This window comes from Lutra lutra, chromosome 3, assembly GCF_902655055.1.
Source record: "Lutra lutra chromosome 3, mLutLut1.2, whole genome shotgun sequence".
NCBI lineage: Eukaryota > Metazoa > Chordata > Mammalia > Carnivora > Mustelidae > Lutra > Lutra lutra.
In genome coordinates, this window is record NC_062280.1 from 57,836,561 (window position 1) to 57,863,085 (window position 26,525).

Consider the following 26,525-nt stretch of genomic DNA (forward strand, 5'->3'; position numbering starts at 1 on the left):
CAATACATACCTTCTCTGGGATAATATTTGTTGCAGTCATTTTTTAGTTATCTTGGACTCTTCCTTCTCCCTTTTGCCTCACATAAATGGTTACCTATTTTCTTTCCATATATAAAGTCTGCTAGCCCATACATACCTGGTTGTAAGCAGAAGCCCCACCTTTGATCATATTCATAATCTAAGGTGGTTGCACACCATGGCCCACCATAATTTTCATCAAAAATGCACTCATGATGCCAGGTCCCATTAACTAAGAATGGAAATTCACAAGGTCTTCCATAGGAGTTCCCATTTCTGGTATAGATCTCTGTGGTGTGGGGAGGAAGTAGAGGAAAGGAAAATTAAAAACTGGACAATCACCTTCAGTTAACTGATTCCTAAATTTTCTGTGAAAGAAAGATTGCTGTTTTCACATAAGAGAATACAGTATCTAAGCAGGCTGCATAGTGTGAAAATTCAGAGCATGGATGCAGCATTCAGCTCCGAACTAAAATGCTGGCTCAACTGTGTGGCTGTGGACAAGCTCTCAGCCTTCTATTAGCCTCAGTTTCTATATTTGAAAGTTAGGAATGATAGTATCTAGCTCATAGGTTTGTTTAAGAGGATTCAATGAGATAATCCATGGAAAGCTTCATTTATAGTGGTGTGATGAAGAGCTAAATGGTCTTGGCTTGATCCAGCACGGATAAACTGATTACCATGGGTGGTAGAAGGCAGGGGTGCCCTGCCTGAGACTAAATTTACATTCTATTTTCTTTTCTTTAGTAAGAGTGGGACCAGAAAAATACCCAGCAATCACTGAAGGTGGGTGTGGACTTTGGAATAAACTGTAGTTAGCCAGATGGACACATAGCCCCATTGTTCACAGATTGTTGATAGGATTGAGGTTGTGCGTTTCGAGGAAGTAGGAGAAAGAATAGCTGGATCTCTGAGAAGGCTCTTGGAGAGGAACAGGGCATGGTAATTCAGGGTATAAAAGAACCAGCTTTAGCTGGGCAGTCAAGGGACTAGCTGGTGGCCAGCAAGGTAGCAGAACTAGTTTTTCTTTTTTTTTTTTTTAAAGATTTTATTTATTTATTTGACAGAGAGAAATCACAAGTAAGCAGAGAGGCAGGCAGAGAGAGAGGAGGAAGCAGGCTCCCTGCTGAGCAGAAAGCCCGATGCGGGGCTTGAACCCAGGACCTGGGATCATGACCTGAGCCGAAGGCAGTGGCTTAACCCACTGAGCCACCCAGGCGCCCCAGAACTAGTTTTTCATTTTAAAAATTTCCCTGGTACGTGGAGAGGAGCTGAAAAATTATTCCGACCTCAAGCATGCCTAGAAATACTAAAGGAAGTGCTCAATACTTTTGCGGGTAACAGTTCTCTTAGAAAGGTGTTTTTATAGAACAGCTAACTGTGTAATTATTTTACACAGGATAGTTTACACAGGATAAAGGTTACCTTTATCCATATCCTTAGTTTGTTTAAAACCAAGGTCATTATCAGATCAAATAATGGCTATTAGGTAAAGCATAATGATCGGATCCTATCACCATTTATCAGGCTATTAGGGTCCATTAAAATGTCTCACAGATTTGCTTAAAAGTGTGCTTAAGATGGTATTTGATTCCACATTCTTTATCATTCTCAAATGTTCATTTAACTGAAATATTATACTTAACAGTTTCAAATATATTAAGCAGCAGCAGAGCAGAAAGTAAGAATAATCTAGATGCTTTTATTTGCAAACTATCTTTTAAGGAATACTGGTTTTGTTTTCCTCTGACATAAATGATTTTAGACAGGATATTTCTGTTAAAGAGTAATTTGATCTTATATTTTATAGGGAAACTGCTTATTACCTATATTTCATTTTTAAAAATATTTTATTTGTCAGAGAGAGAGAGCAAGCACAGGCAGGAGGAGCAGCAGGCAGAGCAGGCAGAGGGAGAAGCAAGCTCCCTGCTAAGCAAAGAGCCCAACGTAGGATTTGGTTCATGACCCGGGGATCATGACCTGAGTCAAGGCAGCTGCTTAACCGACTGAGCCACCCATGTGTCCCCCTATGTTTCATTTTTAATGATAACTAAGCTCCCAAAAGCTCATGACCACTTCTCTTCCCATATCATAGCATTTAAAAGGAATCCCTGAGCCGGGCAACCATTACTTGAGGAACCATCAGTTTCTTCCTAAAAATCCTGTTTCTGTTATACCAAGCGCTTTCACATACATTTCTTTCACTTCCTCTTTACCATAAACCTGTAAGATTAATAGGGCAAGTATTACACTTTTTTGTGAAATCCCCATTTTTACAGTGAAGTTAAGTAAGACATTCAGTAAACTGTAAGTGATAAGGATGAGAACTGGCTCTCTCCTTAGAGTACTTGACATGTTAAGGACAACTTGTGACATTAATGGCTGCCTTCTCAGGTTTCAAGTTATGTTTCATAGCTCAAAGCTGAGCTTCAATTAAAAAGCTCTCCTAGTCACAACATGCTTTGAAGAATGATAAGCATATAACCGCCACCACATCAGTAGCAGCTAAATTATGCTAACTATTCAGGAAGAGTTTTATTCTCACACATTCTTCACTGCTACTGGACCTCTTAAATCCATGTGTTTCTCTAGGGAGACAGGCTTTTCCTGTCTTCTTCCATCTTCTTTCCATCTTCTGTGTGAATTTATGATGATAGCACTCTTAAAACAATAGCATATTCTGCAGTAGGTACAATTTGTGAGTTGAATCACTTACATGGAAAACTAACATTAATTTTTCCATTGAGGCAAAGTGGCTTCAGTGGTTAAAGAGGTGGGCAGGCTCCTAAGAGTTGTTCAAAATGTAGACAGTTCAGTCAATTTCCTCTGGACCTGCCAAATATTCATACTTGAAGAGTACGAGTGAGCTCAAGATATCTTAATGATTGATATAAATGCCTATCTGGATGCTAGTCAGAAGCAATCCCTTCGTAACATTTATACAACTGAAGTTTTCTCTGTGATGAATATGACTCACACAGGGTGGGGGTTGGAGAGAAAGGCAACCCAGAACACAATGACAAATAATTTTTCTTATATTAGAAGTAAAAAATATAGAGCAAAAATCAAGGGAGAAATTAAAAAAGCTGTATTTGGGGAGTTCAATCACGGCTTTGATCAGTAGCTTTGCTCTAACAAGCTGGATAACCTTGGACTTCACTCTACTGGGACTCAGGTTATCTTATCTTTCTTATCTCTACACTGCTAGACAAAAGGTGGGGCAGGAACCAATACTTAGAGTCTGACACAAAGGGTCGGAGATAAAGTCCTTTAAACAGCAGTCTCTAGGAGCACCTGGGTGGTTCAGTGGGTTAAGCCTCTGCCTTCCGCTCAGGTCATGATCTCAGGGTCCTAACATCGAGCCCCAAATCGGGCTCTCTACTTGGAGAGAAGCCTGCTTCTCCCTCTCTCTCTGCCTGCCTCTCTCCCTGCTCGTGATCTCTCTCTGTCAAATATATAAATAAGATCTTTAAAAAAGAACAAAACAGGGACGCCTGGGTGGCTCAGTTGGTTAAGCAGCTGCCTTCGGCTCAGGTCATGATCCCAGAGTCCTGGGATCGAGTCCCACATCGGGCTCCTTGCTCATCAGGGAGCCTGCTTCTCCTTCTGCCTCTGCCTGCCATTCTGTCTGCCTGTGCTCGCTCTCTCTCCCTCTCTCTCTCTCTCTGACAAATAAATAAATAAAATCTTAAAAATAAAAAAGAACAAAACAGTAGTCTCTAATCTAAGAAGAGGAAGGGACTATTTAAATGTAAAAGAGTAAAACTGCTAGGACTTAATATGTGATTAAATTTAAATAATGAGAGAGGAAAGCAGGACACTCTAAGGTGACTTGTAGATTCCTGACATTCACCACTTAGATGGTACTAATCACCTGGAAAGAAATGGAGAAAAGGAGGCAGGTTTGACACTGGCTTTTGCGCAAATTAAAAGTTGAGGTATGTGGTGATGAATCAGAGCTGTGAGCCTTTTCTCAGAAATCTCTAAATTTCTTATTTGAAAATTCAGTTTTCCAAATATTGTATTCGGTAGGGTCAGGAAACACTTTCTGCCTGTGGGATCTTGCTGTGGCATTGCTGTTTTGCTCTCTTTGGGGTGGTACCCTAGGTAGATTCTTAGACTTTTTTGTGCTACTGATCATTTTGGCAGTTGTGCGAAATCAGAAGATCCCCTTGTTGGGAGAATATTACAAATGCATAAAATAAAAACCATAGGATTAGAAAGAAAACCAGTTAGACTGAAATTTGGGGGACTGAAGGAATTTACAATTACAACCACATCCCTCAAAAGAATTTGGGGCAGGAGACAGAAAGAGCCCTGCCAAGAAAATTATCCTTTCTGATCTTTGAACAAATACAATGAAACAAGTCAAATCCAGTTTAAAAGGCATTTTCCTTTCATTTCTTGTTCTCTCTTAGCTGCCAAGTTAGAGAAAAACTTTCAAAGGGCAAAATGTAAACTTGCCATTAAGTGGTATCCAGAAAGCAATTGCTTCTTTTTTTTTCTTTTAAGGTTTTACTTAAATTCATTAGTTAACATATAGTGTATCATTAGTTTCAGAGGTAGAATTCAGTTTCATCACTAGTATTTAACACTCAGTGCTCATTAAAGCCCTCATTAAAGAGGGCAAATGGCCTCTTTAATGCCCACCTCCCCACCCACCTCCCCTCCAGCAACCCTCAGTTTTTTCCCTATAGTTAAGAATCTCTTACAGTTTGCCTCCTACTCTGTTTTTAATCTTATTTTTCCTTCCCCTATGTTCATCTGTTTTCTTTCTTAAATTCCACATATGAGTGAAATCATATGGTAATCTTTTTTGACTGACTTACTTTGCTTAGCATAATACATTCTGGTTCCATCCATATCATTGCAAATGGCATTCTTTTGATGGCTGAGTAGTATTCCATCTTATATATAGGAAGGAGCTGACTAGCATAAACAGACTTGTTCAACTACTCAAGAAGTGAGGATTAAAGAAAAGGAAATCCCCATCTCTAATTCTCTAATCTAATATTTTCCTGTAAGATTAGAACCTGACATCTCAGAAATGGATGCATCTTCAGTAGGAAATAGAAATAGTTACTCTATGAGAGAAATTTGTGCAGATAACTGGAACTCTAAGGGGCCAAATTTAGCTTAAATGAGCTTTGAGAGAAAAGAAAAATCTCTGTAAAGCTAAGTAAATTTACAAAGAAGAGCAAAGATGAGATAATAGTTAAGACTTAGAAAAGCTGATTAAGTATATATTTATATATCAACATTTCATGTAATTTCAGAGCAACATGATAAAAAAGATTTGCTTGGGTGATAACTAATTACATTTAGAGGTTTAAAAAAATAAACCTACTCATTTTTAATTTTTTTTAAGTCGGCTCCCTGCTCATCATGGAGCTCAATTCATGGAGCCCAACGCAGGGCTTGAACTCATAATCCTGAGATCAAAACCTGAGATGAGATCAAGTTGTACACTTAACCAACTGAGCCACCCAGGAGCCCCAGCTGACCTATTCTTTTTAAACTTGGAAATTTGTTATAATCTAGTTTCTAGACCCAGCATGAAGTTCATGATCAGCTCCCTCATAGGTAATATTCGTATATAGTTGACATTCAAATAACATGGGTTTGAACTGCAAAGGTCCATTTATATGTGGATTTTTTTCTATAAATCCAGTACAGTACTGAAAATAAATGTATTTTCTATTCTTTATGTTTTTTTTTTTTTTTTTTTTTTTGAGATAGAGAAAGAGAAGGCACACCCATGCCTATCTGAGTGGCAGGGGAGGGGCTGAGGGAAAGGGACAGAGAATCTTAAGCCAAGCTCCACACTCAATGCACAGCCAGACCTAGGCCTCGATCTCACCACCAAGAGATCCTGACCTGAGCTGAAACCAAGAGTCAGACCCAGGCATCCCTCCTTATGACTTTCTTAATAGAATTTTCTTTCCTCTAGCTTAGCTTATTTTAATACTACAGTATGTAATACATATAGCATACAAAATACATGTTAACCAACTGTTTACATTGTTCATAAGGCTTCCAGTTAACACTAGGCTGTTAGTAGTTAAGTTCTGGGTGAGTCAAATTTTTAACTGCAGTGGGGGCAGTAACCCTAACCTTCACATTATTTAAGGGTCAGGTGGACTTATTTTTGAAAGCAATTGAGAAAAAAGTCCACTCTTAAAATCATAAATACAAACATCAAAGTGTGACAGACATGCCAAAAATAAAAATAAACTCACATGAGGTCTTCAAGTTTTTCCATTACATAAAAATCTGTAGACAAGGAGAAATACAATTTCCTTTATTTTTTCTTTTTTTCTTCTTTTTATACTTTGAATAGGTTTGATTTTATTAGGTCATTTGAATTTCATCCTGCATGAAGGAGTTCTTGTTACTCTAACGTCTTCTTTGCTCTGGAGTTCAGAATGTAATCACAGGAAATACATATGCTCATGTATCATAGAGATTCCAAATCCCAGGTTTATTACAGAGTGACTGTGTAACCTCTGACAAGGCACCCAACCCCTCCTAGCCTTACTTGTAAAAGGGGAAAAGTAGCACCAATCTCACATAGGCAGCTCAATGATAATGCACAGTGCCTGGTATTGAATGCTAGCTCACTGCCCTTACCAATGCATGACTTTATTTGTGATCAGTTGTGCATGTTCAATGTCACGTTTACCAAATACAACGGCAAATGAATCAACTTTCCTCTCCAATACTCACCATGATAAGGCTGGTCACAGAGGTTTTCCTCTGTGCCTCCTTTCTTCCACACATCAGATGAATTTGTACTTGCTATAGCATGTCCATTCTTCAGAGCCAATCTGTACTGGGCAGCTCCATACAGAGAGTGGTGCTCACATTTCCACCACAGTAAGGCACTGGAGTCGCAGCTGAACATTCTCAAGGAATCTGTGGGTTTGGTAATATCTAGCCCAAGGCACTTCTGGGATTGCAAATGAAAGAGTCGATGCTGGGACACCCACTTCCATAACATGTCTCTACTTCCATCACAGTCTGTTGCTACTATCCAGTCATTCAGTGGCTTGATGCACTTGCCCATGTTTTCATTGACGATGGTGAATGGATCATTACCTGAGTCAAGACAGACAGTCAAAGAAGACATTTCAGAATTCTCGACTATGTGGTTAGCCTTGGCCCCTGCTTGCTGAGGAGAGTCTGAGCACCACTGGACTATTCCCACCATCCAACCTCTATAAACCGCAATGCCCTACACGAAGTCAGAGGACACTGGTATGGGTTAAGAGCATGAGCTAGTCTGCCAGGTTCATAGTCTGTCTCTGCTACATATTTCCCATGTGATCAGGGCAAGGTATTTAACCACTATGCCTATTTCTTCCTTTGTAAAATAGGACTTCATATGGGATGTTAAATTAAAATGAGCTCATACCTCTAAAGCACTTAGAAGAGTATATATGTATGTTATTGTTATTCCATGAAATAACCCTCCCCCCTTTATTTAATGAGATGAAGAAGCTCCTTAGTTTTCTTCTTCCTTAGACAGCTGGTCAATGAAAAATATCCTGAACTTATTCAGGACCATAGTTCTGTCTTGCTTATGCTTTGGCTACTATGGCAGGGCAAATTATTACATGGCATTAATGTGGCTCAGAGGAGATGGGGAGACTTCTGAGGACACTGAAGTAGAATAGTGGGGTAAAGGGATAGAGGAAATGAAGGTTTGGATACTAAGGATAGGAGAGAACTGTGGTCTCCACCATAGCACCTTCAGGAACATGATGGGAAGCCCATGGGGAGGGGCTAGTGGGGGAGGCTGCTGACTCTGTGGATCACATAGGGAGGTTGAACCTGAGCTCCAGAAATGACCTGAATACAGAATTCACCACCCAGTAGGTTTGGACAGTTGGAAACTCAGAAGCAATGAGTGTAAACTGAAAGCTAAAGGAGGACCTCCCTGAGTATTTTCCTGGCAATTTCTCATGAATTAGAGAGACCTCAGTGATGACAGAAACTGAAGTTCTGCTAACTTGGTGGAATGGGGCTGCAGAAAATATTTATTTTGATTTTATAAAAATGAAGTAATGCATTGTTATTGCACACCTGAGTTTGTGGAACAAGAGTCACATCTGTAACAGCAAATTACAATTGAATAATTTGGCCAGTGCTTTTACAGAGAAGCATTTTTTTTTTAAGTCATAGCACAAAAGTCCATGTTGATGAGACAAAAACTGAAATGTCTTAGACAAATTTAAACAATCATTGCCAATAAACCAAAGGGTTCAGCAAAAGGCCCTGTAAAACTTTAGTTCCCAGAAGGCACTTTCATTTTGATGCCAGCTTCCAATCACTGATTTTACTGATGAAAGATACCTTTTCTAATAATAATTCACAGGCTTTTAGAGTTAAAAATTCTCATGCTAAGGACTTGAGGGGAAATTTCATTATGTAAATAATAACTATAAAATTAAGTCAAGTTTCAGCTTGAACTTTAAAGAGAATTTTTGTTGTTTTAAACAGCAGCAGCAGCAGCAACAAGAGAAATAATAGGAACAACCACAAAATCCTGTATAACATTAAGTTACTTTTGCTCTCATATCTGTATTTTTAAATATTACATAGAACTGCAGCTAGGTGTCCTTGTCATAGCAGCTTCCACCCCTCACTCTTCCTTCCTCGACATCTCTCTGCCATTCTCTACATTATGGACACCATTTGGGAGGACAGTTAATAAGAAAGGAAAACATACTATCTTAGATTATCACTCACAGTTTCTCCAATGCCCTCCCACATATTCAATATCCACTCAGACCCATGAGGGTCTTTCAAACTATTCTCTCTTTCCCAAACTATTCTCTCTCACTTCTCCAAAAATATCTTGCATTCCAAAGTATCAGCAATTACTAGAGAAAAAAAGAAGTTTGCTTCTGCAGGAGAATAGGCATCCACCACCCTTCCTGGAAACTTACCCTCCCTTGCCATGTGATCTCATTGCTCTCTTTTCTGGGCACTTTGCTCTGTGCCCTTTGAACCCAGATAGGTGAACTGGGTTAGCAGCAACTTTGCTACCTTTGCAGTTCAGAGTTCCAGACTTCTCAAGTTGCCATTGCAGAATTCAATAGATTAGCCACAGCTGTTAGTATAGTGGAATAAGCAGTGAAATAAGGAGTTAGATGTCCTAGATTGAAGACCTACCTCAGCTATCAGTTGGGGACCTTAGAGAATTCACTTAATCTCTCCAGGGTCTTTGTATCTCCAAATATAAGATGAAAGCAGAGAAATATAAGATATCTATGCCACTTCCAGTACTCACATCCTGTGCTTCCACAAGATAACAGTTCTCCTAGCCTTGCAGGTTTTACCAGTATTTCTAAGTTCATTGTATATTGTTCTTGAACAGATGTTCATAACTTTATTATGCCATGTTAATGCTAGTAGCATTTTAGGTCATTTGAATCCCATTAGTATCAAGCATGTGCACTTAGGTAACAGTGATGCTTTGTAAATACTTTTTATAGAAGAGAAAAAAAATTCACCCTTTCCCATTTACTATATGTTTTACTTCTAGGATACCCATAGACTTAATAAGCTTGTAGAACTCTGAAAGACTACAGGAGAGATGTGGAGTAGCATGGAGAAGCTATGTTAAAGAGGAGTTGCCAAATTTACCTAATTGCAACATCTATGGTCATAAATACTTGCCTTATTCTAAATCTGTCTTTTAACCAAATTAAAATCAATACGTATTATCAATATGTATAATCAATGTTTGACATCTATAGTGGTCACTTAGCACAGACATTAATTATTGATATGATTTAAGGAAACTTGCCATTAGCCTTCATACATAATGTATGTCTAAGCTTTCATACATAATATGTAAGGTAGGGAGAGTCTTGTCTTCTCCTGATTTTCCCCCTCTCTTTCCACACTCTTAGCAGAAGCTATTCAGTCTGCCTCAGTCCTGTGACCCTATTGGGATGGTAGATTGAAGAGTGGGAAGGACTGAAAATAATCCCTTTTTAAAGAAAATTTTTTAAATAAGGGTATATAAAATATTTCAGAAATGTATTACACTTTGAAAAGGTAGTTACAGAGCAACTTATAAACAGATTCTTTATTGATAAACTTATGTTGCACCTTGTTCATCTTACCTTATATTGGTCCTAAATGGAATTTTAATGTTTACCTCCACATACAATATTTGGGCAAATCTAAAAGGCAGAGGTTGATGAAAAGAAGCCTCATCATCCCTAGTAGCAATTTTTATATGCTTCATTTTATATAAATATTCTAGTGGTGTCTGAAAGGAAATAACCAAGTAACATTATCATATACTGAAAATGAATTTTTAGTAGGCCGCATCCGTCAAAGGAAAGCCATCTCCTATTGTCTAATCATTAGGTAACTTCTGTCTTTCCTAAACCAAAGAGCTTTGCACATTCCAAAGAGAACTTGGACATCAACATTTTATAATCACAGACAAATGGAGAGGGAGACGGAGGCAGAAGGATGAAGACTGCAGCGTTTTTAGTTTCAGGGGTACTTCTACAGCTCACAATGTTAAGCATTTTGTGGAGTCACCACCACATATGCAGAGTGTACAGGTGGAGTAGGAAAGAATCAGAATCTGGGTTTGCCAGTTCGAAAACAGATCCCAAAGTGACCTTTGGTTTATGACAATCTACTAGGAGATAGAAAGCTTTGGGGTTCAGATTGGGTGGTGTGGGCTGGTGAGAACCTAGGAGTGCCAGAAGGATTGTTTTACTTCAAGCTGTTAGCTCTCCAAGGAGGCAAAAAAGTAAACTAAGAAATTGGCATTTCCCCAAGGACACAGAGGAACTCCTTCAGCACCTGAGCAACCCAGACCATCTGCACAAACCTAGCTGCATACACATGACAGAGTGCATGTCACTACCAGCATCCTGAAGCTGACACACTGCCAAACAAGTACTGAAAGGGCTGGAGTTTCAAACTTCCAGTACTTCCCCTGATGGGACCGCAGGTCTGTCTGAGGGTGTGTGTAAGCTGGCCAGAGCAGTTGCTAAGGGTGAGGAAGGATGCCGGAAATCAAATACCTATGAGGACCTAGTGCAGGGAGAATGGAGTTAAGCTGGTGCTCTTTGCTTTTGGTTGATGAGAAAGGCCAGGGATTGCAGAGATTGCAAAAATTAAGGAAATCTTGAATTCCATGGGGGAGACAAAACAGACTAAAGTGGAAACAGATGGAAACCAAGATTTCGGTGACTGAAAGGTTAGTGTGTTTTGACTGTAGTTAGTTATGGCAATGTAATTTTTCGCCCTGGATTGTGGGGTAGGTGGAATAGAACTCTCACAGCCAGTAAAAACTCCCTGTTGGGGAGTTGTGTTGGGAGTTTCCAACACGGAGGGTAAAAGAAGAACGGAGAAGGGTGAGCAGCCCAGATCATCTGCGCACTAAAAGATCTTTGATGTAGATAGGGTGATGTCACTCACACTCAGGGAAGCTTTTCCCCAACACTCTCTGAAAAAAGTCTAAATCTGGCAGTAAATTAGTTTAGCTGCCACAAGAAAATAAGAGCCACAGGGGGGAACCTACAGTTTTCAAAAAATTGCCTTGCCCATCTTTTACTTCCTCAAACAGGCAAGGTAACAGAAGTGGTAGGTGGTGAAGGCTCACTGACTGTCCCCCTGTGCAGCGCAACTAAGAAAGTCTTCAGGGAACCCTTTGCCAAGGCGAAAAGAAAGTAAAAGCAAACTCCAGTTGCTGCCAGGGGCCATGGTGAGGCTGGCACTACCCAGAGCATCAGCGAAGGGAGGGAGTCTATTCCTGGTCCTGCTTCCGCAGTTAGAGGCAGGAAAGTGGTCCTCGGGCAAGCGACTGGCAATCCAACGTGTGGCCCTAGGCCTCGAGGGACTGTTCTGGAGCCGATAAGCTTAGAAGAAAAGATCGCTGCTCAAGGCTTTCGGGGAGGGCATCATAACGGAATGATGATCATGGTCACTTTAGGAGACAGAGCTCACGCGGACTTCTTTTTTGACGTGCACCTTTGGCAACCGTGCAGCGAAGTCGGGCAATCGTTAATCACCCTTGGCGCTGTGATTAGACAGTTCCTCTAGACACTGAGTGGCCAAGGTGGCCAAGAGACGAAGGAAGGGCGACACGGGCTAGTTGGAGTTTGAGGGGTGCTGAGGAGCCTTTTACTCCAGGGAAGCAAGACTTTAGTGGCGAGAGGACCGGGAAGGGACAGGGAACCGGCGCAGAAGGCCGCGCGCCTTCTCTAAGGCGGCCTCTTCTTCAGCTAGAAGAAGGCCCTGCCCCTCCACGACCCACTCCGCCCTCCGCCCGTAGTCCGAGGGCCACGGAGTGCCTTCTCCCCAGACCTCCCCTTCGGCTGGGTCACTTGTTGGGCTCCAGACCCCCGAGGCAAGCAGAGGGGACGAGACCCGGAGCCCAGCCGGACCCGAACTCAGGAAAGCCTGCAGACCCCACAACGTCGAGAGCCCCAGCCGCCGGCAGGCTGGCGCGCCGGTGGTTACCTGTACGACCAGAGGGCTCCGCCAGACCGAAGCTCCTGAGGAGCAGCACGAGGAGCTCCGCCGCGCGGCGAAGGGTCGTCCAGCGCCTCCTCATCCTGAGCCGGCCCAAGCTGTCCAACCCGGTCTTCAGGCGCACGCGGCACCCACCCTCCCTGTGCGCCCAGCCTGCGCTTTTGCCGCCAGCCTCCCCGGGGGGTCCTGCCCCGCCCCCCCCCCCGCCCTCGGCCAATCAGGCGGGACGGGGCGGGGCAAGGGCGTGGAATTAGTGGCGGGAAGACTGCCAGCTGAGAGGCTCACCTTCTGGAGGATTGACCCGCCGAGAGGCGGGAATTGCGCGCGGAGCGAGAGAGCGGAGGTCGCGCAGACTACCGGGCTTGGGGGTCCTGGCTCCCGCCTCTTCGTCAGTAAAGTTGAGGGGACGCGGCACTTGCTGGGACTTGACAACACCCGGGTGGTGGGTTGGGTCAGTTTAGGACCTTGTTCTCTGTGTAGTTCACCTCAGTGTGGGAGGACTTCATTGCCCGGCAGGGCTGGAAAGGCAACCACATCCTCTCGGTCCCCAAAGCGGAAGTCTGCACCGGTAGGGTTGCTCCTGCGGTCAAGCTAAAGAATCCAGGTGTCCTTGGTTGCGTCTTGTGTATTCGGAGAGCGCCAACAAAGGCGCAGTAATGGCACGCTGCAGTTTCACCGTAATTGTTAAAGAATTACAAGCAAGAGCTATTTGAGTGACCCTACAATCAACACTTCCAACGATTTAGGCCTTATAACCATCTGATCTTCGCACGTAAGCTCTTTTCTTAATAATTAAATGAGAACCATCATCATCATCATCATCTGTAGAAATGTACAAGTCTGCACCCCAAACCAGCAATGTGAGAGTAATATTTATCCTCTCCCTGTGGGATCTGCAGTCATTATAAATAGGCTGAACTAAGTTGCCTGGGTGTGAATGTCCTCTAATTTCAAACCTCATAAAGGCACACGGTGTGTACCCAGAGTCACCTTCGTTGCTGTCCCCCAAGAGTGAATTCTTCCACAAGCAGAGGAGCACCTAGGTTACCTTTCCTGATTCCAACCACCAAGGCTTCGCTGATGGCTCCCAAATCTGCCTCGGTCGGTTCTCTCCCTACCTGGACGTTTTAGTTCAGTAGGTATATTAAGCACTAGCCATTATAGGGATGGGCACCTCCCAGGATAAGATAAAAAGACAACATCCCTGCCTGCTCACGTTTACTGAGTACTGGGGGAGACTAAGGTACACACAGTTTAACTCAGGGCAGAATGAATGGGGAGACTGGACAAAGCTTCCAGGAAGACAACACCCAAACTGGGCCTTGGGCAGGGGGTAGAAATTTGATCATGCACAGCTGCTTAGAGAAAAATAATGACAGAACGGCAGAAAATACAAAGCAATATGAGAAGAGGTCAGTCCAGTAAGGCCACCCTGCAGGGTGCATGTGTGTGCGTGTGTGTGCGTGTGTGTGCGTGTGTTGAAGGTAGTTGTGGTGGAGGCTTTAGCGAAAATGACAACAGAGAGGTGAATTGTGGCTATTTTGTGAAGTGCTTTGAATATAATGTGAAAGACATTGGTTTGATTCTCTAGAACTGGCCAGTGGAAAGTTCTGAGTAAAACAATCTGCTACTGCTCTGATCCCCTTTGCATTTGTGACTGCTTGCCTTTCTGATCCTGCCCAGCCTGGAGCTAGTTGAGGGCAGGGGTCTTACCTTCTCATTATACCTTCCTATATTGAGCACCAGGCCTGACCTCAGAATAAGCTCTCTATACATATGAATTTACTTAATTAATAAATTCCTGTAATCACCACCTTAGGGTAGGGCTGCAAGAGCTCCTGCTTGCATTATGTTGCAATAATTTCTCAACTGACCTTCCTGCCAGCAATTTCCCTCTCAGGCAAAGGAATCTTTTTTTTGTTTGTTTTAAGATTTTATTTATTTATTTGACAGACAGAGTTCACAAGTAGACAGAGAGGCAGGCAGAGAGAGAGGAAGGGAAGTAGGCTCCCTGCTGAGCAGAGAGCCTGATGCAGGGCTCGATCCCAGGACCCTGGGATCATGACCTGAGCTGAAGGCAGAGGCTTTAACCCACTGAGCCACTCAGGTGCCCCCAGGCAAAGTAATCTTAAACACTGTTTGGAACATGTCACCTTTCTTCTACTCACATCCTTTCAGTGCTAATTGGGAGTTCAGGGGGGATTTTGAACCCCTGAAATTACATACTGCTTATGAATACACTTAAAAAAAAATTTTTTTTTTAGAAAGAGAAGAGGTCCAGGGCTTTCATGAGAGTCTCAAAGAAGCCCACAATACAAGAAGAAAACTTATGTAGGATAAAGAAAGCCTCTCTACAATTTGAACTTTTAATTACCTTCCTATGTCATGCCTTGGTTCAAGCAACCTGTCTGATCTGTCTTGCCTTTTCCTATATCTGCCCATTTATCCATATTTTCTCCAATCTAGAATGCCTCTTTTCCCTCTATCTTGTCTTAGTCCTTCCAGTTAAGACTCTGCTCAAATCTCATATTTTACATAAAATGTCTCTAAGAATCCCTAACCCTTGGGGTTCCAAACATCTAGATAAGGTTGTACACTGTGTTCACTTGGCATTTAACATGTGTGCCTCCTGCTGCTTGAGTAGTTGCCCCTTACTTGCGGTTTTGCTTTCCGTGGTTTCAGTTACCCTCAGTCAACCACAGTGCAGATGATCCTTCTTCTGATGTGTGGTCAAAAGGTCAATAATAGCCTAAAACTATGTCACTACATCATTCAGCTCATTTCATCTTATCATGTAGTCATCTTATAAGTTCCCGTCATCACTAGGAGGATGAATATAGTATAATATCTTGAAAGTGAGAGAAAGAAGAGAGATGACATTCACGTAACTTTTATTGCAGTATGTTGTTATAAGTGTTCACTTTTTATTACTAGTTACTGTTGTTAATCTCTTAATCATACCTAATTTATAAATTAAGCTTTATCATTGTTATGTATAGGAAAAATATAGTATATATAGGGGTTGGTCCCATCCTTGGTTTCAGGCATCTGTTGGGCTCTTAAAACATATTCCCCATGGATAAGGGGGGGACTACTGTACTTTTTCTGTAGTTACATGTGCACTGATCTCCACCTAGGATATATGTCTTAAATAACTACTTATTGGGTGCCTGGGTGGCTCAGTGGGTTAGGCCGCTGCCTTCGGCTCAGGTCATGATCTCAGGGTCCTGGGATCGAGTCCCGCATTGGGCTCTTTGCTCAGCAGGGAGCCTGTTTCCCTCTCTCCCTCTCCGCCTGCCTCTTTGTCTACTTGTGATCTCTCTCTGTCAAATAAATAAATAAAATCTTTAAAAAAAAATAACTACTTATTGCCTATGGTGACAATAGCAACCTATGTACCCTTCAAGTGTCACCTTGAATGTTACTTCCTCAAGGAAATCTTTCTTGACTCTGCAGTCTAGGTCAACTTCCTCTGTGATAGGTTTTCAATGCATCCCACACTTTGTCTTGATAGTATTTAGCATAGCTGGATTAAACAATTATGTACTCACTCACTTGCGGAATGTCGATCTCCTTTTCCAGGCTACAGGACGCATGAAAGCGGTGTCTGTTTAGACACTTCTATGTTTCCAGTAACTGGACCATGATTTGCTGACTGAATGATTGAATAAATACATAGTAAGTGCCCCGTAAAGGATAAATAAATAAATAAATAGATAGATACTTGGTAAATGCCTGGTGCAGGCAACAGGAGGTCTAGGCATTTTTAAAAGGGAAAAATCAGCTGGGTTGGATGGGTGGGAGGGTCTTCAAGCACCAGGATGAATGTCCTTGGATGAGTAACAGTTAGTAGATAGAGGTGTTGGGGAGGACACCACATGGCTGAGGCAATGATGCAAGCAAAATAACAGACATCTGCCAACCGCCAGGTGCCAGGCCGTTGTGCTGAGCATTTCCTGTGTGCTCTTGTATCTGATAATCAGCCTATGAATGAAAAATAATCCTTATTTTATAGATGTGGAAACTGAGACAACATAAACAAGATTGATATAAGTAGGCCAAGGTCAATAGATAAGTGAGAATACCAAAATGGAAATCTAACTATAGAACTTCCATGAATGTGTGAGAGTGTTAGTATTATTTTATTCCTAGTCACAGTTAGGAAGGGGGAACATGGGCTTTTGGATTTCTAAAGTGAAGTTTTTAATTATAAAATGTATCATACCTATAAAAGAGTAGCTAGACTCTGGGCCTCTTGCTGATCGTGTCCACCTTACTCACACAGAGGTAACCCTTCCTCAGAGTTATTATTTCTTTATAGTCTATTATAGTCTATTTCTTTATAGTTTCCCCATATATGATTCATTCCTTAAATCATCTATACAACTTTGCAAGTCTTTGAATTTTATGTAAGTAGAATCATTTCACCTTTTGTGGGCACTTACTCTTTTTTTTTTTTTAAACAAAATTCACATTTTATTTAAGTTGAAATAAACTATACAAAATTGATCTTCTTCACCAAAAATAACAGCAATATTTTCTGTATTATTCCTAGATAAACCACAAAACACTTACTTTTGTAGGTTTTCCAGGTTTTGTTTATAAATCAAGATGAGGCAGTAGATGTAGCATGGAAAAAGACAGAGGAAAACAGACAAATCAGTTGTCAGTATCCATGGCCTCTGATCCTGCCTTGACCATGAACAGAGGTATTCAACATATACCTGCTAAAAAGCTTATAAAGTCGTAGGTGTTTCAACATACACGTGCTAAAGAGCTTATGAAGATGTAGGCTCAACAAAGGAATGTAAACAGCAACAACCCAATGTGGAACAATGGCAGGCTCTCCCATTCAAACTTTAACTGTAACTTGTTCTGTTAAGTTCATTTGATAAAGATAAAATCTCTACTGCATCCTTGCTTGGTAAGCTCACGTGTTTCTGTCTGGTAACTCCCTGAACTGTCCATTACAGATTTTTAACATACTAACACTCCTACTACTCAAGGGTCACTCATGAGCTTCTTGTAACATTTTCTAAAATGTATCCCTTCCCCCCATACCTCTTCAAAATCTTTATTTTCTAAGAAGTGATAACTCAGTACCCGACAATTGGATCCAGTGATAATAAATGTTATGTCTAAAATGACTTAACTAAAACAATTCCCAAGTGCCACTAGCAGAAATCCCACAGAAGTGTAATGTGGCACTTTGAATGCTATCTTCTGGAAGAACAGTTATGTCTCCAAAGCATGAGAGTTTAAACAGGGGCCATTTAAACAGGCAGATTATCAATGGCTAATATACTCAATGAGAGGTCAGTATGTCAAGATATTCAGTGATTAAGTGGCCTACATACACCTGACAGCTTTTCCGTAAGATGTTTTCAAATTTCTTTCAGATTTTTCCAAATATCAAACATAAGAGAAAGCCTACTTTAAACGTTTCTTAGGTATTTTCAATGTTTTCTGAGTTATCTGTAGGAAGCTCTGACTTAGTTGTATAGAGTTTGATATATGTGTCCACCATTAAATCGAGATCATGTTTTATGTCAAAATTTATGTTAAGCAAAGCCAAGTTACTTGACCTCTGTTCTGTCAAAGTGTTCCTCAGGTATGCTTTGAGACGCTTTCTCCCATTTTCATAGCGTTCATTCTCAACCTTCATCACAGGAAGAATACATAGGACTTTCAGCAATGCATAAACATTAGGAAAAAACTTGATGTCAGGTAGATGGAGGGCTTCATAAATGGTAGATGGAAGCTCTATATCTTTCCCTCTGTGTTTCCATTTGATTCTCCAGCAATGCAGCTCAGCTGAGAGTGTGTCAGGATTGGGCAAGTCACTTCTGTACATGTCAGCATGGTGTTCCTCTGATGTATTAAATTTGAGCTGTCCCATGACAGAGGGTACAAGAGATAAGCATTTAAGAGCTTTGAGGTGCTGTTCTGAGAATATATCTTTCAGTTCCTGAATAATGTGTTCCACTGTTGGAACACTTAGTTTCTTTATAGTAACTCTCAGAGGTGAGCTAAGATTCCAGGTTACCTTGCTGGGCTCTGCGGAATTTCCCGGGGAGTTTCATCTGAATATCAAGTTTAGTTGCCAAATTTGTGGCTTCTTCAAACCAAAATTCATGATAAACTTCAATATTTTCCATCACTTCATTTAGTGAATGCAGCACTGCAGTCAAGCTACTGTCTGCAAAGAAGACGTCAGAGGTCTGCCCTTGGAGATTTTTCCCAAAGGCTCTTGTAAAAGATAGAACATTTTTAAGAACAACAATGGTAACGATGAAATCAAAATCTGTTACTGCACTGCAGAGTACAAAAGCTCGACCAGCTATATAGTTATTCCACCTAATATTTGTATCACTATTTATACCATCTAAACATAAAACAAGTGCTTGTAGGAGGTCCACTAAAATTTCAAAAGCATCATGCCTGCCTGTCCACTGAGAATGGCAGATCTCCTTCAGTTCTTTACCCTTTTCCTCAATGTTCTGAAAGAGGACAGATATTACATTGTCAAGCTCCAAAAGCAGTTGTGGAGATCGATGGAAGAAAGAACAAACTTCCTCAATTGTTCCTAACGCAACAGATACTCCCACAACAGGCACTGATTTTGCCAGCCACATAGTTAAGGCACAGGAAGAGCAAAGTGTGTAGACAGCTTGGGGATATTTCTCTAAAAGTCTAGAAGCAACAACTTTCATTTTGGAAGAAAATCCACTGGACACAATGTAAGCCTGGCCACGACAATACTCCATGTTTAACCCCCACTTCTCAGTTATCGTAGTGTGAAATTTCACAGCCAAAATTTCTGCATCAGCTTCATAAGGCAAGAAGCCCACAAATTCCTCTCTCAGGTTATGAGATTCATCAACAAACCTCACCAACACAGGCAAGTGTTCTTCTCCTGCTATGTCCACTACGTCATCAGTGATGATGGAAAAGAAGTGCGAGTCTCTCACTTCCCTGAGAGTTTCTTCCCGAATGCAGCTCTCACAGATCTCTAGCATCTGTTTCTGCTGTGTTTTTGAGCAGAACAATGTGTTAACTGCTGTTGTCTCAAAGCGCTTTCTCAGAACCTCTTCACCAGAATTTATCCGGCACTCCAGCAGCGCTTGAAAGTTATCAGGAGTAAAGAGACCCTCTGGGATTTCATCAGTTTCATGCCCATCCAGAGGTATGTTTTGTTTTCCCATAAGAATCAAAATTTCAAATAGAGATTTTAAGTATTCTTTGTTTTCCTTCTCTTCAAGGGTTAAAGGTAAAATATCTTCATCCTGTTCCTCACCCCCTTCTTCTGCACTAGGATTCTGAGCGTTGCTGTTGTTTATTTCTTTATGTTTTGGTTCCTGTTCAGAAGTTTCATCAATTTTTTTCTGTTTCAGTGTCCTGATTTCATCTTCACTCAATTCTTTTATTCGTTTTCTGTGTCTACTATGTGGATTGTTCAAATGACTGGTAAGATCAAATATTGTTGGTATTGCATTATCTCGAAGAACTGTCCTATAAGGACTAGTTCTACAGATCATAGAGGTCTCAAAGTGTTTGGCACATAATCGATAATGTTTATTTAGTTGATCAGGCGTTTTATCTTCTAAGTCTGCTCTCCTACAATTCTCCACCCACTTCTGGCATCTGGCCGGATCCCGCGGGAACCTGAAGAAGGCCAGGTCCGACTGCGTGCTCTTCCTCGTGCAGTTGGGGGCAGCGCAGAAGTTCGGCATCGGCATCGTCGCCCACCCGCCGGCCGGCCCAGCCCTCCCCTCCCCACCTCCTCAGGGCAGCCCGCCGGACCATCGGGGCCCGGGAGGGGAGCCAGGCCCGCCGGCGGGCTTGGAGGCCGGCGCGCCGGGGGGAGGGGCGGCCGGCACTTACTTTTTTTTGCTCAAAATCATGCCTGTGACATTCATCTGTATTGGTGTGTGTAGATACAGTTTGTTCATTTTTATGCAATGTTCCTTTATAAGAATAAAGCACACTTTATCCATTCTCTTGCTGGTGGACATTTGAGTAGGTTCCAGCTGGGTAATATGCTATAGTTAGCAAAGCTTCTGTGAACATTGTTGTATATGTCTCCTAGTGCACATGGCTAGATTTTCCTAAGAGTGTGTTCTTACAAGTGGAATTCCTAGAGCATATGGTATGTTCAGCACCAACACCATTAGACGAGGCCAATGTGCTTTCTAGTTGGCGCTCCCAGTAGTATGTACGAACATTCCTGCTGCTGAATATCTCAATGCTTGGCATCTTAATAGTTTTGGCGGGGAGCAAAATGCTATCTCATGGTAGTTTAAGGTTGGATTTTTCTGATTACTAATGCCATTGAATGTGTTTTCCTGTGTTTATTGGTTATTCGTATTTCCTTTTCCAATTTGTACTCGGGTTATTTGCCTGTTTTCTCTTAGATCCGCTTTCTGCCCTCCCCTGCTTTGAATCTCAAAGGCCTACTCTGCATCCTCAGGCTCCCTTTTTCACTGCGTTCTGGTTAGGTTCAGCCAATGAGAGTTACTGGCAGGAAATGGAAGCTTGGGAGGCGGAGAACCCAAGGTGTTTCTCTCCTCTATGCTTTGGGAGCATGTCAAGCAGTGACTGTGTCTCTTCTGTAGTTTTAGCTCATACCTGGCAGCCCTACCCTTTGTGGTCCAGTTCCTATCAGGCAACCGTGCTCTACTTCCAGCATGTTTGGGTGGTTCCTTTTCCAAGGTTCTAGCTCCCGCAGGATAGACCAATCTCCTATTGGATAACACCAGTCCTTCTCTTTTCCTCAGGTCCTAGGGGTAGTAGTAGCTTCTTGTAATTGGTACTTTCTAGATAACCTCACTGGCACTTATTTTTAGGTCGTTCAGTATCTCTGTAAGTTGTTATTTCATTATATTAAATGTCTTCTATTGAACTACCTCGCATGGGTTTCGTTCTCCTTACTGGACCTTGGTGATACTGATTTAACATACGAAAGAGCCGTACTTGAGACAGCATCCAAAACTGGGTAAGATGTGAACAAGAGAAATTACAAGTGGAGCATATTCAACTGCATGAGGAGTCGTGGCATAAAGAAAGCCAGTATGGGGACACCTGGGTGGGTCAGTTGATTAAGCATCTGCCTTTGGCTCAGGTCATCATCCCAGGGTCCTGGAATCAAGTCCCACATTGGGCTCCTTTGCTCAGCAGAGAGCCTGCTTCTCCCTCTGCCTGCTGCTATCCCTGCTTCTGGTCTCTCTCCCTGACAAATAAATAAAATCTTAAAAAAAAAAAATAAAAAAAGAAAGAGAGAAAGAAGGCCAGGTAGTGTGGGATGCATTTTAACTGCAATTTTGATGATGCACACAGATGATCCCAGGTGTGGTAAGGAGGCCCCAGGGGGCCCAAGCAAGGGCTTGGTCTAAGAATAAATTTTAAATAATTCCCATAGCACTGTGATAATAAAGATTTGTATTTATTCCTGGTTATAACTAAACTCATGAGGACTATGATCATGGATACAGACCCCAAAGGGCAAATATAAGGTTGTAATTCACCCACTTAAAAAACAAAGGACAAAGTTAAACAACTGCTTTTATTAAAATAAAACTTACTCGGCAGACCTTAAATTGTAGAATTCTCAGATGAGGAAATGTTCCATCAGTATGTCTACAGAACATTGACAGAAGGAACTGGAAAGGAGCCAATGTGTCTTACTCATTCACTTACTCAGCTTAACCTCACGCACAGACACCAAGGAACTATGGAATTACAGAGTTCACAGAGAATTTTGGAGTCCATCATCTGCCCTCCCATTTTATGGACAAGGAAACCGAAGTTCAGAGAGTTCAGTGACCTTTGTTGATATTAGGAGCACAAGAGAGGTTAGATGCGGACCCCTGAGATTCGTGAGAAGACTTCCAAAACACCAATGAGAGCACCTTAGGGCTGGTTACCTGCCTCTGATAGAAGCAGGGGTGAAATTTTCTTGTGAGGTGATGATGCAAGGGTGGGTCATAGGTTAAGAGGACGCTGGTGCTGGTAAGACTTGTGTACTTGGTAGGAGAGTATTGCAAAGGTCTGTAATGTGTTTTGATCAAGAGTGCAACACCTTAAGCACGGTCGGAATTCCCCAGGAAACATTTTTGTCAAAGGTGTGTTCTCTGGAAAATAAGGAAATAATTTTAATGGTACAGATGATTTTCTAGATGTGGGAAATGTGGTGAAGGATTAAGTTTTGATATTGACGTGCATTCACTATGTTTTGGCAGGGAGGCAAGAATAAGGGTGATATGTTTGCTTTTTACTTGTGTATTTGGAAGTTCTTTCCTCAGAATAACCAAATCCATTGCTAAAATCTGTTCTAAGAAAACAGCAGTACAAATGATAAATAACCTAAGCCCGGGAGTCCTTGCTCCTCAGGGAAACTGGTCAGGTTTATACTTTAGAACAATTATTTTCCTGACTTTAGCAGAAGGTGGTGAAGAAACCAGAGTGTGATGTGACTCTCCTTCAAAGCTGACTCATAACTCAGGACCACCTAATTTGTTAGTTAAGGGTAAGGTTAAGATACCTTACCTTAATTAAGGTTACCTTAGTTTAGGTAAGAAAGCTGGCTGACTTTTATTTATTTATTTATTTATTGTTATTGGGTTTTAAAAAATCTTTATTTTTTAATTTCTTTTCAGCGTAACAGAATTCATTGTTTATGCATCATATCCAGTGCTCCATGCAATACATGCCCTCCATAATACCCACCACTTGGCTCCCCCAACCTCCCACCCCCTGCCCCTTCAAAACCCTCAGGTTGTTGACTTGGTGTCTGCTCAAAAGAAGAAGTTTGATAGTGAGACTTCTAAGAAATTTTAGTACTGAGAGCTATGACACTATTTAGTACTATCAAAGACTATCAAAGAAGTTTGATAGTGTGACTCGTAAGAAATTTTAGTACTGAGAGCTATGACACTATTTAGTACTGAGAGGTATTACTGTATTTACCAGTTTTACTATTATTTACCCTTTGTCAACTCACTATCTTCATGAAGCAGATGGTCCAAACTTCTCCTTTCGAAGACCTAATTCCATCTCCTTGTAGGCCTCCTCCAGGAAGCAAAATGTGCCTCTTACTTTGCTGGTGGGCTAGATGCCATTTAATGTGAGTTCACCAGGTCTCTATTTTTCCTCTCTCTAACTCATCTTTATCTCAGCCTTGGAGGAAAAGTCAGACCTCTTTTTCTTAACATAACTTCTTTTGTGTTCCCAACCACATTCTTCCCCTGTATAGTATTTTTTAGTTTCTCCCTCTCCATGAATTACAAGAAGAGAGACTCTGAGCATATTTTAAACTTCTTATTTTTATTTTTTTCTTTTAAATTTTAGAAATATTTTATTTATCTATGAGAGAGAGAGAGAGAACATGAGCAGAGGGAGAGGGAGAGAGAAACAGACTTCGCTGAGCAGGGAGCCCAATGCAGGGCTTAATCCCAGAACCCTGGGATCATGACCTGAGCTGAAAGTAGAAGCTTAACCAATTGAGCCACCCAAGTGCCCCCTATTTTTTTTTTTTTTTTACTATAGAATATAAAAACTCTACCCAGAGTAGAGAGCATAGTGTAATGAATTTACTGTTCCCATCACCTTCAACAGTTATCAATACATGATCAGTCTTCTTTCATCTCTGCTCTGACCCACTCTTTACTCCTTTCAGATTATTTTGAAGCAAATCTCAGACATCAAGTATTTCATCTGTAAATATGTCAGTATGCATCTCTAAAATATAAGATCTTGTAAAGACATAATCACTATATATTATCTCACCTAAAAAACAATGACAAGAATTCTTTAATACTGTTTAATACCTAATTGGTGTTCACGTTTCCCCAATTATCTTATAAATGTTACTGTTTTGTTTTTATAATGTGTTTGAATCAGGATCTAAATAAGGTTTTAACATTGATACTGGTTGAGATTTCTCTTAAGTATCTTTAAATCTCTAGGCACCCTGTCTTTCCATTCTTTTCCCCTTGTAATTGTGTGAGAAAAAGCTGACTTTTGTAGAATTTGTAGAATTTCCCAGAGTCTGGATTTTGATTATTGTATTACTGTTGTGTTAACATGTTCCATTATCCCTCATAACTCTTATACATTAGGAGTAGGCTTTATGAGACTCAGATTCAATATATTCTTGACAGTGCTATTTCATATGGGCTGTGCTTTCCTGTCAGGAGACCCATAATGTGATATTTTTTTTCATTGTTTGGTGGTATTATCAGTCATTGATGATCATTACTGGGATCATTAAGAGTTAGAAAACAGATATTATATTCTAACATTTTTTCTTCATTTATTAGCTGGATGCTTCTATAAAAAATAACTTTCCCTTATCAACAGGTTGGTTACCCAGAGGTATAAATCATATAGGAAACTCGATTCTTCCCTTTATTGATCAGTTTTGAAAGTATAAGGAAGTGGTTCATTAATAGCAGCTTCTAAAGGCAACCAATGAGATTTTATTTTTTTAATTATCATTTATTTGTATTTGATATCTTCCAATCTTTCAATGTGCAGTTTCATTTATTATATTTATTGATGCTCCACTTTGGCTGGGGGAGACATCCATAGGAATCTTTCATGGTTTCCTTATGATCTAAAAATAACAAGATGTCTCAGTCTCAACCTGTATGTTTCTTGTCCCAGACCTGGAATCAGCCACTTCTCTAAAGATGTTTGTTTCCTTTTAGTAGGAAATGGTAGAGACCACAACTGGGTGCTAGGACTACTCTTTCTTGATAGGTTGGTCCTCATTTCCATCACGAGTTTTGAAACCAGACATGTGGATTTGAGTCCTCACCCCACCTCTTGCCAGCTGGGTTCTTAAGCAAGATACTTACTGCTGATGGTAGAAATGCTCTTTTATTTTTTTTATTTTGAAATACAACATATATGAAAAAATATGTAAAGCATAAATGTATAGTATAATAAATTACAAAGGGAATATCTATGTAACCACCACCTAGGCCAAAAATATGTAACATTTCCACAGACAGTGTCTGTGTCCCTTTTTTTTTTAATCACATATCCCTTGATCCTCTCTAGAGGCAGTCACTATTTATACTTTTATGGTTATAATGTCCTTACTTTACTTTATAATTGGATCTCTTACAAATAGACCCCTTAGGGTTGCCTGTTTTTGAACTCCATATAGGTGGATTCATGATCTGTGTATTTTTTTGTATCTGATTTCTTTTGCTCAACACTGTACTTGTAAGATTTATTCACATTGTGTGTAGCTGTGCTTTTTTTCATTTTTGTTGCTATATATATCTCATTGTATGAACATACCGAAATTTGTTTATCCATTTGATGATTCCAGTTTTTGACAAATATACATAAGGCACTTTGATCATTGTGCAAATATTTTGATGTACAAATGCATGCATTCGTTTTGAGTATTTTCCAAGGAGTAGAATTGCTTGGTCACAGGGTATGTATATATTGGACTTTTAACAGATAACGCTGTACTATTGTCCAAAGTTGCTTTGCCAGTTTACTATGTAAGAAAAAGACTCAATTGGGCTTTCTGTTTCTCTTCTTAAAGACAAGAGAAAGAGCTAAGACTTGCAGGGGTTACTTTAACCTGTGTAGTGAAAAACCGCAGACACAGGAATAAGTCCTTGTAGTTTCCTCTTCCCTGCCTTTTTTTTTTTTTTTTTTTTTGGAAATCGTATTGTTCTCTGAAATCTAGTTCAAAGAGGCCTTTTCCTTAAAGCCAAACCTGATTCCACTGGCTAGAATGAGAATGCTTGATAGGTTTTCCTTTGTATTATAATTATGTTCAGACTTATCCCCATTGGAGCAGACACCAAGTCTTAATGGTTTTTATTCCTTACTCTCTGGTACAATTCCTTTCAATGCAAAGAAAAGAAGCCTGTCAGGAAATAATGGATGCTAATTCAAGAATAAAAACTAAAACCTTCATTTGGTTAGTAAAGGACACTGGGTTTTTTCCCTTCCTTTTTGTGGGTAGA

The 26,525-nt window shown here is 40.8% G+C and overlaps 1 protein-coding gene and 1 pseudogene across 4 annotated transcripts in view; both read right to left on the minus strand.

Moving 5' to 3' along the window:
• The window catches only part of LOC125095445 (CD302 antigen), a 141,129-nt gene extending 127,928 nt beyond the window's left edge, over positions 1–13,201 (minus strand). For 3 of the 4 annotated variants that reach the window (XM_047721847.1, XM_047721849.1, XM_047721850.1), the window contains exons 1-3: positions 12,520–12,702; positions 6,745–7,116; positions 137–307 (exon numbers count right to left, since the gene is read on the minus strand). In XM_047721847.1, the coding sequence (XP_047577803.1) occupies positions 137–307; positions 6,745–7,116; positions 12,520–12,613 (637 nt within the window). In that variant the 5' untranslated portion in view covers positions 12,614–12,702. Of the gene's footprint in view, positions 1–136; positions 308–6,744; positions 7,117–12,519; positions 12,703–12,816 lie in introns of those variants that run through there. The other variant, XM_047721848.1, reaches the window with a different exon arrangement.
• Positions 13,202–17,188: 3,987 nt separating this feature from the next.
• LOC125095450 (52 kDa repressor of the inhibitor of the protein kinase-like) lies at positions 17,189–20,264 on the minus strand (annotated as a pseudogene).
• Positions 20,265–26,525: the final 6,261 nt, after the last annotated feature.